The 14,940-nt window shown below is 40.9% G+C and overlaps 1 protein-coding gene across 1 annotated transcript in view; it reads right to left on the minus strand.

Annotated features, from left to right (window-relative positions):
• Positions 1-14,940, minus strand: part of LOC120568348 (low-density lipoprotein receptor-related protein 8-like) — a 75,994-nt gene that overhangs the window by 6,568 nt on the left and 54,486 nt on the right. Inside the window, exons 7-13 of the mRNA XM_039815775.1 lie at positions 14,583-14,705; positions 9,207-9,326; positions 8,494-8,619; positions 4,686-4,857; positions 3,280-3,507; positions 789-907; positions 205-344 (exon numbers count right to left, since the gene is read on the minus strand). Of these exons, the coding sequence (XP_039671709.1) occupies positions 205-344; positions 789-907; positions 3,280-3,507; positions 4,686-4,857; positions 8,494-8,619; positions 9,207-9,326; positions 14,583-14,705 (1,028 nt within the window). The remainder of the gene's footprint in view (positions 1-204; positions 345-788; positions 908-3,279; positions 3,508-4,685; positions 4,858-8,493; positions 8,620-9,206; positions 9,327-14,582; positions 14,706-14,940) is intronic.

Below are 14,940 nucleotides of genomic sequence, written 5' to 3' on the forward strand. Positions count from 1 at the left end.
ACACACAAACGCGCACAACCCCCCACACACACACACACACACCATACAGTAAATTTAATTTAACAGTCATTACATTCAGACTCCCAGTCACACTGCAGGCCCCTGTGATGCTAATTAGAGAGATGTAGATATGATGAGATGTGGGAGGCTGGGTGATACCATGGACAACAGCCCAAAATCATAAAAAATCAGTTGCACACAAACCTCAAAAACAGCCAGTGCATAGGGGTGTCCCAGTCTCTCTGCGGACGACATGTGTGTTCTGCGGTGAGCTCCGTTCAGGTCCACACTGGCTATAAGGTGCAACTTTGAATCCACCCAGTACAGACGCCTGTTGGCTACATCTGAGAAACACACACACACACACACACACACACACACACACACACACACACACACACACACACACACACACACACACACACACACACACACACACACACACACACACACACACACACACACACACACACACACACACACACAGGTGGATCAGACTTTCAAGTTGAGTAGAAATTGATTGTCTTTGCGGTAAGCACTCTTGCACTCTGACCGACAAATCCTTTTAGGTGATATTGATTACGTTTTAAAATGTCAGATTCTCACGATTACTCCGCAAGTTTCACTGTGCCAATATCTAACTTCTCAAACACTTCACATGTCATTTTAAAAGCAACTGTGATTACTTTATTAATTTATTTCTTGCCATTATCATTAAACATTACCCTTATAATTTGAATAACTTTTTTCCTTACTTTGAGTTGAAAAAACAACTGTTCTCCTCTTACCTAGCGTGATGCCATTGGGCCATTCAATGTTGTCAGCCACCAGCACCTGTCGGTCCACTCCATTCATCCCGGCCTTCTCTATCTTGGCTCGTGTGCCCCAGTCTGACCAGTACATAAAGCTGGATTGAACAAAGGAAGCATACCTATTATGGTAAAATGGAGTGTTCATGTACTGTAGTGCTGCTGCAGTCAGCAGGACATGTAAAGGTAACAATCTTATCATAAAAAATGCGATGGAATATGCGTGATATTTATGCAATTTTATGCGATGAAATTGCGGGAACTTGCTAATACTGCGGTTTGACGAAAAAAGAGAAAAAAAAGTGATTCCCCCAACACCTTGCTTTTCCATAATGTTCATGTCGCGTAATTACGTCACTTCATAACGTTCCCATGGCAACATGTTTCAACTTTCTGCTAAGTAATATGTGACTGTTTTGCAACAAAAAATGTTGCACGTAAATTGGCAATTTATGCGGCGAAAGTGCGACATATTTGAAAAAAATGCGGCCCCCGCATAAATATGCGGACTTTGGCTGATTATGCATTGAACTACGCGATCGCATAATCGCGTTTTTCTGGAGTCTTATACTGCACAAGCATAATACTGTTTATAATGATATGGCTTCCCTTTTTCAAACTAAAAAGGCACTGAGACACTTTCCAATCAACTAGTTTGTCTGGAACAAGAAAAAAAAAAAAGACGAAGAAAAAGAAACTGCTTCCAGACACCAGGGGGTTGATTTACTAATTTTATGCCACATTTTTAGGTACTAACAAGTCAGTCAGCAAAAATTGCCTATGCAATATACAACGATTTGTAGAACAATCCTATATAAAACTGCAAACAATAAGGAAAAGCAGCTGAAAAAAGGCTTATTTTCTAATACTGAACACTATTAGCAGAGGCAACACTGACTCCGAATCGATGTAGCACCTGTGAAATTTGTGGAACTGTGGATTTGAAGGGGGAATAGAAATTGAAATGTATGTTAATAATAACAACTAGGTACAGTATATTACAAAAACATGTTAGTGACAAACAAACTGCAGCAAATCAACAGATCTGAGTAGTGTGCACTCTGTGGGAGCTGTCCGTTCAGCACCATGAAATCACAACACAAGTCAAAAGACCAGCAATGCAGTAACAGTATTATCTTTCGTACAAATTGTGTGTTGAGTGAAGCGTTACATGACATTACATGTCATTTAACTGACGCTTTTATACAAAGCGACTTACAATTGCTATATATGTCAGAGGTCGCACGCCTCTGGAGCAACTAGGGGTTAAGTGTCTTGCTCAGGGACACATTGGTTGATGTATCGCAGTGGGTAGATACATAGATACATGTACCAAAGGCATGTGTCATATCCACTGCGCCACCACCACCACCTCTGCTTTCAGATGTATTCAAGACAACTCATTATGAAATAATTAGATCAGTGTATTCAATTCAAGTTTAGTACTTTGTACATCATCAGTGCTTTACAACAATGGCTGTGATTTGTGGTAGCCGTAAACAAACCCACCCCCCATGTGTTCAAACCACCAAATGTAAAAATATGTTATTGTATAAGTTCTGTATAGTTTTAATGGTTATTGGGCAATATCAGTCAACAATCACAGCAGCAAACTCATTTCTATGTAAATGTTTATTGCTGACATCAAGTGAATTTTCCTGCAAAGACAAAATTGTCATTCGGTGTCAGAGTAAGAAATCTGTGTGTGCTGGATTCCTGTTGAGCAGTTATGATTGGGTCTGTAATGTGCAGGAGATGCCACTGTGTCAATGCCTCGATTAAGGCTCTGTGCCGGTTTATTTTAGTTTTTATTTTTGTGTCTGTTTTCATCTGGGTTTGCATCACCAGAACACAAAAGCTGCAGAAGCACACGCTGGCACACATTCCTATACCTTCCTAGATTAAGAGCGTTCATCTGGGACAGAAATTCTGAAAAACTATTGAGTCAGAATGCTAAATGGGTCACAGGCTTGTTATTCTGGATTCCCACATACAGCAAGATGGTTTCTCTTATGTTTATCATGAGATGTGGTCTCAGAGGAGGATTATGTTTATTAATTTCCTGGGTCCCGGGCTGAAATCACTTAACAAATCTTTATCTGGGGTCATGGAACATCATCTTCAATAAAAAATAGATCAGTATAGTGTGTGTCAGCATATTCAAAGAGATATACAGCAGGGGAGGGGAACCCATATAAACTCAGTCTGACACTATTTTTTGCTGACATACTGTAAATTGTTATGTAAATTCATAGCATACAGTTGAGTAATTAGCATTCATTAAAAAATGTATAGGTCAGTGGATGCTAGCACTATAATGACCAATAGAGATAACTGTTTAACGACTGTAATTATTGATCCTGTCATTTGTATCTTCAATACTGGGTATTACATAATGTGGCCAATGCTTGGTTTCAAGGCATTTCATGTTCCTGAACAAGGATCACACATCCCATCCTCCAGTCCTTACCCGTGGTGGGGATCCAGCGCTATGGCCCGGGGTTCACTCAGGTCCGTGTTAATGAGGACGCGTCTCTTGGTGGCGTCCACTGAGGCCACGGAGACGGATTTGTCGCCGGAGTCGGTCCAGTACAGGTTGTGTTGGAGCCAGTCCAGAGCCAGACCCACAGGGGTATGCAGGAGAGATTCCAGCAGCGGCACCTGCTGAGAGGGGTCACTGGCCTCATGGATGAAGGCACTGCAGAGGAAGGGGGAGGGTGGTAAAGGGAGAGAAGGAGCAGGGAGTATTTCAAGGGGAGGACAATATGTAAGTCATTCTCTACAGCAAGCTAGCCATTAGTGCAAAATCAATGTGTAGTGGAGGGATGTTGACTGCCTGGTGGGGCGCAATTTTTTGTGATAATTAGTCCATTTATACTAGTCATTCGTTAAGCATTTTACAAACTTTTACCAAAAAGTAGTTGACTGTAACTATAAGTGAATGAATGAAGGAATGATGATACCATTAAATGGCTTTTATGTTTGTCTAAAGTAAGCAAAAAAGTCTTTTTGGCACATGAATTGGATAAAATGGTGAGCTGACATAAAGTGGATATATGAGCACATACAGGACAGTGGCAGGACAAGTGAATAGCCAATTGATTGTTTATCATCACGACTGACTCTCCGATCTCCACTCTGGTGTAAAGCAACTGCAGAGTGGAGAATGGGACCGGTATACAAGCTGTTGCCTTGGGCCATGCGCTAAGCAAGTTCATCCGGGGGTTAGCATCCTTCTTAGGTGGACCACTTATTAGAATAGACGAGGCCTAACTCCGGGGCTGCCCTGCTCGCTAATGATTTGGCCCCGGCAGAGGTGTGAGGTGAGGGTCAGGCAGCTGTGCTCCCGAACAAGAATTTCAATCTTACTTTCCCCAGAGATCTTTACTCTTTAACATCCATTTTATGAAGAGAACGCTGCTCCAATTAGAATACACTCTGGGGACAAAATGTAGTTGGGGTAACAATAGAAAGCCATCAACTCAGTTGATTCAATTTCAAAAACGTCAAAAGACTGAACAAGGAGATGCTCAGTAAATCAAATAGAGGAACATGTGAGGGTGCAACAATATAATATTTGTCATATAAAGTATCTGTAATGTCACATTTAGATTGTTTAGTTTAAAATCAGAAGTATAACATTCTTGGTAACTTTAAAAATAGTATAAAAAAGTACACGTTAAAGATTATGAACACTTACGGTTAGTCAAAATGTTTGACGCATGCTGCAATGTAAGACATGACATAACTGGCCTCAAGGAAACGTTTCGGTGAGAAACAGTAAATGTAAACATAACTTTGCTTACAAATAAACTTCAAATCTAAATCTAAATTCAAAATTGTAAAATCATCTTTTTTTTTCAAATTCAAGATCACCTGTAGATTTTCCGGTGAAAGCGATCGCACCAGAAGACACGGTTGTTGGCCACGTCCAGATCCAGAGCCACAGCGTTCTTCTGGGTGGACACCACCTGGCTGTAGTCCCTCTTCACCAGGTCGATGCGGCGGATCTCATGCCGGTTGGTGAACAGCAAGTAAGGGCTCTTCCCTGCACACAAATCAAAGGATACTTAATGCCCTATTTTTGTAAAAATGGGACGATAGGCAAATGCCTGTGTGAACTTGCAGCCTTAGTATAGATGAGTTAGCCAGCTACATTTTACAATCACAGTCACAGGGCAAAGCAATTTAGAAAAGGGTTTGTAACAGGATGAATACATTAGTAAGAGGAATATTTTATTGGTAAGTGGAGTTATAATGGCCAATCAAATCAGCTTTGATAATTTGGTAAAGGGCCAGAAGAGGGGTCCAAGCCATTATCTCCTATTAGAAAACTTCTCTTGTCCAAGAGCTCTATGCACAGCACCCCTTATAGGATTCAAATTTAGCAAGCTAGTATAGTGTAATACATTTTTTTTAACCTTTAGCCGAATTAACCACTAAAGACATTCTGAGCAAACATGGTCTGGATTTAGATTGGATTAGAAATAAGAAGTAATGGCTGTACCTGCATGTGTGTCAATAATATAACCCAAAACACACAGCATTATTTTGCTGAAAATGAAGGACATACAAAAAGAAGATCCCTATAAGCCTGAGAGATTGTTTTTTTCAGCACAGCATGGAAATGTTTGTGTGCTGGATAAGACGGTTGACCATGATGGGAAATGCTGTGTGTCAGGAGATGATGTAGACATTGCTCTACAGTAATAACACTGTGGTGAAGCCTTAGTGTCAAAAAGCATTGCAGCTTAAAGTGCTGCTGCATATTTGTAGCCCCAAAGTCGATACTCTTAATGTCATTTTTTTAAACAGATAAATGACACAACAAAGCTTGTGTAATACAGCTCAATATCCTCCTCTATCAAGAGTGCGGGGATAATAATCCTTCATTAAAAAATGCTGAATGGTTGTATTGATCAGTGTGTCTGCATGCATCATTAAGTTGTACACGCTTTATTATCTTCTCCTGCAAATATAGATCAGTAATACCTTAGCAATCGGCAGCACCTCTTTAAACAGCAAACTGTCAACTTTCACACAGGTGGTAGAACTAAATAGACACACACACACACACACACACACACACACCTCATGTGATCACTTGCGATTAGATTTTACATTTCCCACTCCCCTTTGATTTATCAGTAGGGAAACTGTGACCGCTACTAGCTACAACAAGACGTCTGCAGCCATGCTAGTGGCTCAATGAGGCTGTACTTAGACACAGCAGTGCTCTGAGCTAAATGCAAACATCAGCATGCTGACATGCTCAAAACGACAATGCTAAAATGCTGCTGCTAAGTGCTGCTGCATCTTAGTTTACTGTATTAGCATTCTAACATTTGCTAATTATCACTGAATACAAACCACATCTGAGTTACGCAAGTATTTACTCATAAACTTAGAGTATTGGACAAATTGAAGTTTTGCCCAGTTTATGGCACTAGATTAGAAGGGCTCACCAAACACCAGTGAGTACAATTTATCCTAAAGGGGGACATGAGCTATACAATAGTTTAACCTCCTGGTGGCACTAGAGGAGGAAGTTAGGGCATTAACAAAAGGCTTTATGATTAATCCTCAAAAGAAAGCATGGATGCCTGTACAAAAGGTCATTGAAATCCATCCCTTTGTCACTAAAAACTAAAACTGTCAACCTCATGGTGGCGCTACAGGAAAAGTCAGGGGATCATTAAAGGCGAGTAGCTTCATCCTCTGGAGACCATACATGCCTGTGTACATTATTTACAGACGTTGAAGAGATATTTCAGTCTGCACCAAAGCGGTAGACTGACCGACAACATTGCCATAGAGAGATACACAATAGATAGTTTATGCGTCTTCAGATCAGGTATAGACTGTGTTTGGTAGCTTTGTCATTCTACAGTATTAGCACACATAGGTATTAGCACTGAGCATTTACACCACAGTATGCCCTTGTTTCATTTTGTATGCACTCGCACCTATTTTTAGAGCTGTCCACTTGTGATTAGGTCACTCAGGATGCATTTTAATTAGCCCCAAACCTGAACAGGGGGCGTAGAGGCATTTATATTATCATGCATTCATGTTTATTTCCTTATAATTCTGGCAGGAAAAAGCCAAGTGGGTAATAGCTGCCCGCAGGGAAGGTTTTATCACTTTTAGCTGGCAACCACAGCCCACCTTTGTCTTGTAACATCTATATTAGGCCTATCTATTTCTGACTTTGCATAGTAATAGGATGACAGCTGCAGCCAGTTATCTCCAGAGGCAGATATGCTATTCTCTCATTAATGGCTCCCTCGCCTCAGTTTCCCTTTTGACAGTCTGTGTCATAGCCTCATTGTAGTATCGTACCCCTGCACGTCCCCTCTTCCTTCCTTTTCCTTCCTCTCCCAGCACAAAGTCTGAATGATGACAGTGCTGGTCAGATTAAGTGTCCCCCAAAACTGGCCATTAGAATGACAACATTTCCAACCCCTCTAAATGGGAAAAGGGTCCCCTGCTGGTTTAATGGGCTGTCACGGCAGCAGTAGGTTTCATTGCCGCAAAACCAAGCGGTGGAACTGCTGCATTCACTGTGATTCTGCTTCCGCTGCTTTTGACACACAGCCAGACACAGTTCTCTCCTGGCCATGATGAACTGATACCAAACACACTGGGCAGTGATGCACAGAGAAATACACAAGTGCAGACAGAGGCAGGGGGGCAGATAAAATCCAAACACATATCCAGTGTGTACAAATACAAACGCACACATGGGAGTGCTGAGCTTTGATATCAGCTCAGCTTAATTGAGGGAAATGAAATCACAGCATTTGACAGCCACAGGGACTAAATCACCACAATTCATTTAACTCACTGTTTCCTGCCAATTAAATAATGAACATTTTTGGGGAAATGAAGTGTAAACATATAAACTGGCCTCTCTGTGTACGCCTCTTGCTAATAGCTTTTGGCCATGGTTAGAGGTCAAAGAAATTGAATTGGCCTCTTAGCAGTTTACTTTGTTCTCCACTAGTCCGACAACTGTCAACACACCTAACCAGTTTCCATTTGATGTAATTAGCCTCCACAGTGACTCAGCCAGGTACCCCTGAAGAGTTGCTATACCTAATTATAAGTGTTCAGCATGGTTGCACACATCAGTTCGTCACTCATGAAACTGTCTAATGTTACTTGACACTGGAGGACAGATTTGGCCTGGGAAAAACTGAGTGGTTGCCTAAGTGATGCTTGCTTTTAAAAAAAACATAATTTAGCAATTATGTCATATACACAAGCAAGTGCAGAGCAATGATATGAACCTAACAGAAGAAAGATGCAATTATGACATGAGGAGGGTTTTGACACTGTGGCACAAAAGCTGAGAGTGAAGTGTTGCACTAATGAGGCAGCGCAATATCTGAGAGAAAGTCTTGTTATTAACAGTACAACACAGCTTTGTGAACTAGGAGGACTAGGAGGCAGCAACTATGTAAGTTATAAACTGCATAAATAATAAAAGGAACAAAATAATATATTCACCCTATTTTGCAGGAACAAGAAGTATAATCACAACACATTCAGAATATTAGGCATCCTTTCGGATCCATGTCTAGATTTTGACTAATCGCTTCTTCTCATTTTCAGCCTCAAAATAGGAAATCCCACAGTCCCAGACACCTTGCATTGTTGATAATTGAGCATTGCGACTCACCTTCTGCCTTGCAGGTCTTAGTAACAGGGTCCATCTCATAGCCTTCATAGCATTCACATTTAAAATCTCCCTTGTAGTTGATGCAGATCTGGCTACAAGCATCAGGGTTCTCACACTCATCAATGTCTGCAGGGAGAAGAGGGATATGAGGTTATCAATCGATTGAAAAACAGAGAGAGATAGACCCAGTCAGACAGTGACTAATTTACCCTTGTGTGCTGCACTATATAAGAATGGAAACTTAATTCCCAAAATATTAATATAGCAATACATTTTTGAGAATAAACAGATGGAATGGGTGAGTTATAATGCACATTATATATAACTGAAAGTGCTGGAGAAACACACAGACATGTTGTCATTCAGGTAATGGGAGAAAAGAAGTCGACAGGGAGAAAGGGCGTGTCCCTGTTGACTTCCAGCAGATCTTAGGCTTTTTCCTTGGGTGTGATGTGGAAACAGTGTTAAAAGGATGGGGAAGGGTGTAAAGGACAGAGTATATATGTGTGTATTAGAGAGATAGTATGACTGTGCTAGTTTCCCTGTCAGAGTGACAGGCTGGGCACATTATACAAAGACAGACAGAGAGCTGAGAGCTGCCCAAAGCAATACAACACACGTACACGCTGACAATCAAAGTAGCTTGGTCAGCAGACGACCTGCCACTCATGTTTTTATATATCTGCCTGTCTATCTAAAGTTTCTTTATTTACCACCACAAGTCTTTTTATCCAGTAGCTGGTAGCCAGCGGGGCACTGGCACTCAAAGCCGATTGGTCGGTCCATGCAGACATGGGAGCAGCCGCCGTTGTTGATCATACACTCATTCAGCCCTGGGAGACAAAGAAAACAAGCTAGTGGTCAAATGCAGCCAATCACAGAAGAGGTAGAGACATTATGTTCACCCAAATGGTCATTTAAAAAGGTCAAAATCAGATTTAGCCTCATTGACTGTAAAATATTTTTGAAAAGGGGGTAAGTGCAGTGGAATGGCTTATGATATTTGATAAAGGTGTATAAATATGGCTGGCACAGAGGTGTGGAAAATGGATATATTCATAATCTTCATTTTAACTGGTCTCTTGTACTCAGCTCTTTTCCATCCCTTTTGAATCCTTATCAGATGTTCTCAAAAGTGAAAAGGGGAATCAAAGAGTCACAACATCACACGGTAAGCTCTTCTGCAGGGATATGAAATATGTGTGCAGAGAGGATTAATGCTGTGAACTGGGATTCTGAGATGTCCCATAAGGATCTAGCACAGGCGTGAGAGAGGACATCGAAATTAAACAGCGTGCCTGTTTAATTTTGAGGCAGAGTGATCTAAAAGCATCAACAGAATGAAAGAAGCTAAAAAACAAGATGTAAAAACACAACCACTCTCATTTTAAACTAGGTCAAAGCAGCTGGCACAAGGTTGGCACACAAAAAAGAAAGCAGAGGTAGTTAGATTTGATTGTGCTGCACACAATGGCTTTATGAATTACTTGATAGCAAGGATGGCTCAAAAGTCACTGAATGAAATTTTAAGGTCCGATTTGTTTATTTCCTCCTCCAGTTTATTCAATACAGCTAAGAATCAAGTATTAACTGCGTATGCAAGATGTTACATATAGTAATATTTTTCTATAATTTCACTGTGGCAATTACTTTTTGACAAGAGAGCCATTGAATCATGTGTGAAGCTCAGCACATGTTTGGTGTTTGGTTTAAAAAGAAAAAACAACCTATTGTTTGAATGACGCACAAAACGGAAGCCAACTGAGAAAGATCGCCAGAAAAAGAATATATCTCCAACATTTCATTTAACAGCATGCAGGCTTTGCTTTTCACACAAACAATTAAGCATGGCTGCACAATAAACTACTGACAATTGGAAAGGGGTGATAAAGAGACAAATGGATTAAACTGCAAGAGAAACCTCACTCCTCAATACGAGAGGGCTTAATTCTGTCAACAGCATCCTGCCCAATCTAGTGTAACACATTTGTCAATGGCCAGGGAGCTTCATATCACCTGTCTCTGAAAGCAGGGATAGTATACTGTATACAGTATGTGTGTTAGTTAGTAAAACTGTAAGCTTTATTAACCTTTAAATATTATGACTTGAGTTTTAACACCACATAAACACTTCCTTTGTTATCTTTCTTAAAATGCCGCTAATATATTTTTATAGGAGTAAATATATTCTTATGTTTTACATTTTTGAAAGCTACATTGTGTAAGAATTTCTCCCATCTAGCGGTGAAATTGAATATGACAACCAACTGAATATTACTTTCTAGCCCTTCCTCCTACGGTGGGCGAACCCGAAATTAGCTCTTAGTATCTCCATCGTTTACACGCAGCTGTTCTAGCCACTCCAATATTAACTTTGGCCTTGTTGCTTTGCCTGTCGCGTTGTCGTTTTAATTCTCTTTTTCACTTCCCTGGCGAGAAATCTCCCCCTGGCATTCGTCATGGTGCCAATAGGTGTAAGAGGCAAGGCAGCTTTATTTATATAGCACATTTCAGCAACAGGGCAATTCAAAGTGCTTTACATAAAACATGAAAGAGCAGTTAGAAAACAATTAAAAACAATTTAAAAGACAAGAATACATTTTACAGTGCAGTATAAGAATTTAAAGAACTGAGAGATAAATACGCGAATAAAGAGCAGTTAAAACAGTAAAACATATAAAAGCAGATAAAATAGGTTAATTAAAGAAAGGACCAATATGTCAGACATTTCAAGCAGTTCGGTCAATATTTCTGGTTCATCTCACCAACAATGGGTCCTGATGCTTCACATGGAGGTTTCATTCCTCATAGTTACAGAAGCTTTAGTATACTCTTTTTCTTTTTGAAAGAAAGAGGGCGAAATGCGGAGGTATGTCCCTCTTTGGCTAATGTATTTTAAAGATGGAGGCGCTGGAGGCTGCCGTCATTCGAGCGACTCGCTCGTATGTATTCTGAATGATTCTGAATGGCAGATTCTACGCTTACGAGAATACTTGGTGGAAGTAATTACACATGAATGAGCACATATTTGTGAAATAAAGGGATTTTTGCTAAGAATCAACTCAAAAAATTACACAATGGAGCTTTAAGGGAATATTTTGTCTCCATTTAGACATGAAGCTAAACAACTTTGTTTTATTTTACAAATTATGTGTATGCAGTTCCGCTAGCTTTAATTCCTCTTTACGTTCTGGAATTTTTCCGCACTTTAGTGTCGATATTTTCTTTTATGTATATGTGACGTTAAAGGAATAGCGAATAGTTCATCATTTTGGGAAATACACTTATTTGCTTTCTTGCAGAGAGTAAGGCTGGTTGCCTGGCAACCTCATGGCAATGATAAAACTCCAGGAAGTTACCGCGCCAGGCCAAAAAATATTTAACCATCTAATCCCCTGCAACACTGCAACATTTCGTTTTTACACTTGCATTTTAGATATAACAAAGATACAATGTGTTACTTAGTGAGCTTTAGAGATACTGGTAGGTGGATGTTGTTACCTTTGGTAAGAAGCCAGGCTAGCTGTTTCCCCATTTTCAGTATTTGTGCTAAACTAAGCTAACCGGCTGCTGGGTCCAGCTTTATATGCTGTTTATGTTGTTAAACACTGCACAGGCACAAAGAGCATTTGTGCAAAAGACCCTGTGCATGCTTTGTTTTTCTACAGTCTCAGGGAAGTTATTCTGATGCCATTTCCTGTGCCTTGCAATAAAATGTTTCAAGATCTGTCCTGATAAGTGCGGCCCTCATTTAATATACAAGAGCTAGACCCACTACAAGCAATACACTGACTGCAGGGATCCAAGACGACCTGTTCAGCTTATCCGTGGAGCATTGAGGAAAGAATTTTTTTTTGGACAGCTACACCACATTATTCTTTATTTATTCTAACAAAAGTAAAGAAAGATAAAGTTGACTCTCTAGAGATTGACTGAGGGTTACTTTTGTGGGGAAATTTTCATCTCTGCTTTGTGTAAGTGCCAGCAGACTTTGAGCACTGCAACTGCCAGCATTAAATTCCCATCTCTAATTCAGCTGGATGGGTGACAGAAGCCTGCCACTCACAGAAGCTTCAGCTAACTCCCTTCATGTCAGCTCAGAATTAACTGCAGACAGAAGAAAGACCAAGATGTGGCTGTATTTGAGGACTCACTCATTCCTGTTTCTTTGAGTGGGGCTGGGTGGCTAACAAAGACGCCGGAGTAGACGCCGTGTGACAACATCAACACCTTTTTCTAGACCACTTCCAAGGACAGCCATGATTTAGAGGTCACTCTCCCATGGGCAAACAAACATGGCGTCTCTCCTTCTCTACTCCACCTCCATCTCTCTCTCTCTCTCTCTCTCTCTCACCATGGTAACCCATTATGTACTAGCTATTTAGCCCTTCCTCTCAGTCAAAGCTGGAAGTGATGGTGCAGTGTTAAGAAATGAATGGTATGCCCAGTAATGAGTCAGTACTGTGGTAATATGCCATTATTTCTAATGAGATGGGATTTATTTCCCCCTGATGTAAGGCTGATGCGGCAAATGCAATCACACCGAATAACTAGGTATAAGTGTGTTTCAGTGCAGCGGGGAGTATTATCGTCTCCGTGTGTTTCGTTTTTTTGTGTCTGTTTTTTGGTTTGGGGAACATCTTGCGTGTTAACGGTTGAGCGAGCAGAGCGATAAGCTAGTTGTGTGTGGACAAGCTTTTAATGAGCTGAGAACGAGACCTGAGTTGAAGGAGAGAGGGAGGGAGGTATGAGGAGAGAGAGGGAGGAAGACGAGGAAGACGAGGGACAAAGGGAGGAGAATTACCCTCTGGAATACCCATTTTGGTCTTGTAATTTCCATCCCTGGCAGAGGTCAGTCTACTCTGCCTTCTGTCACTTTTCCTTCTCAACTTTATGTTCCTTGGAGATGTTATGTCCATTTCTATGAGAGTATGTGTCTGCTTCTTCCTCTCTCATATCAGAAACTTTCTTACTAAGTGTGGTGGAATTTCCACGTTGTGGAACGCCACGTTGTGGTATGGTGAGACAAAGGGAAAGCTTTGACAACATCAGGTCATTCATAGGTCACAGGTCAGGGGACGAGAATATTCGGCCAGTCTCTAAAAACCAAACCTGTTCATGTATAACTATGTTGGTCTCTCTACAGATTCAGGGAATCTAGTCAGCTGTATGATAAGGGAATGTTTTGTCTCAGGACCGTCTCCGTTTGGAGGTAGGAGGGCCAGCCACACTTTTGTGTACTTCCCAGAGAAGAGAGAGAGAGAGAGAGAGAGAGAGAGAGAGAGAGAGAGAGAGAGAGAGAGAGAGAGAGAGAGAGAGAGGCTGAATTAGGCTTCAGCATCTTTGTTTATGGCGCCTGCAATAGCTTAGTTTACCTTAAAGGTTCAGCTAAACGTAACGCCTCCAGCACAAGTTTAAATACACCTTCAGGAAGACAGGAACTTCAGAGAGTTGGGACGGAACTGCACGATAACACATAATCGTGATTAAACTGTACTGCCTGCCTAATTGCCTCCTCAAATGAGGAAGTCATCAAAATCAACTGAACATTCTTCATGTACGTGAAATGATTTGTGCTGCTCCTGAGTTTTTCCTTAACACTAAGCTCTTCAGCACAAAGTCACAAACACAAGTTTTTGTTTCTTTAACTAAGGCATCACTTTCATTTACTCATGGTAAAATAGGTTAAGAGATGAAGGTATATGGAGACAGGTAGAGAGATGGAGAAGAAAGAGGTTATCGCAGAGCAGAAGAAGCCTTTTTTCTACCATTTGACGGTAATTAGTACACACAGCCTCTTGTTCTGATCAACGGAGGCTAATGCTAATTTGAGTGCGCCTCCGAAGCCTTTGAAATGGAAGGTAATAGGAGGGAGGTAGCCGCATTTTGTTATGGCAAACACGATTACGCTGCTACATTAACTGCTTGAATCCATTTACAATAGTCTGCATATACTCATTGCACGGGGCTGAGCCTAAAGCTCTGCCAATCTCCTTCATTTCATGCCAAGGCATCAAGGGGTAAGAGAGCGTTTCTTAACAGCTGACACAAGGTTACAACCTACCTGTGTGCACAATAAGTACTCTTACCGCATTCCTTCTTGGGCTCATCTGATCGGTCCTTGCAGTCCTTGACAGAGTCACACACCTTGGAGCTATCAATGCACTCTCCATTCTTACACAGAAACTTCAGCGGTCCCTCACATTTGGTGGCTGCGACAGAAAAGCAGAAGATAGATCAGCATCTACACTATAAACTTCACGGACATTTATTTGCATAAGCTATTGCAAATTGATTCAGAACTTCATGCATCAAAAAGTGTATGAATCATATTGAATATCTCCAGGGGTTCATGAAATTACTGAAGGCTCGCATGAAACAAGTGGCAGCAAAAAATACTCCTCACTCATATTTTCATATCAGCCTACATAAAAAGTGTACTTTAAT

Source organism: Perca fluviatilis, chromosome 11 (assembly GCF_010015445.1).
Source record: "Perca fluviatilis chromosome 11, GENO_Pfluv_1.0, whole genome shotgun sequence".
In the NCBI taxonomy this organism is placed as follows: Eukaryota; Metazoa; Chordata; class Actinopteri; order Perciformes; family Percidae; genus Perca; species Perca fluviatilis.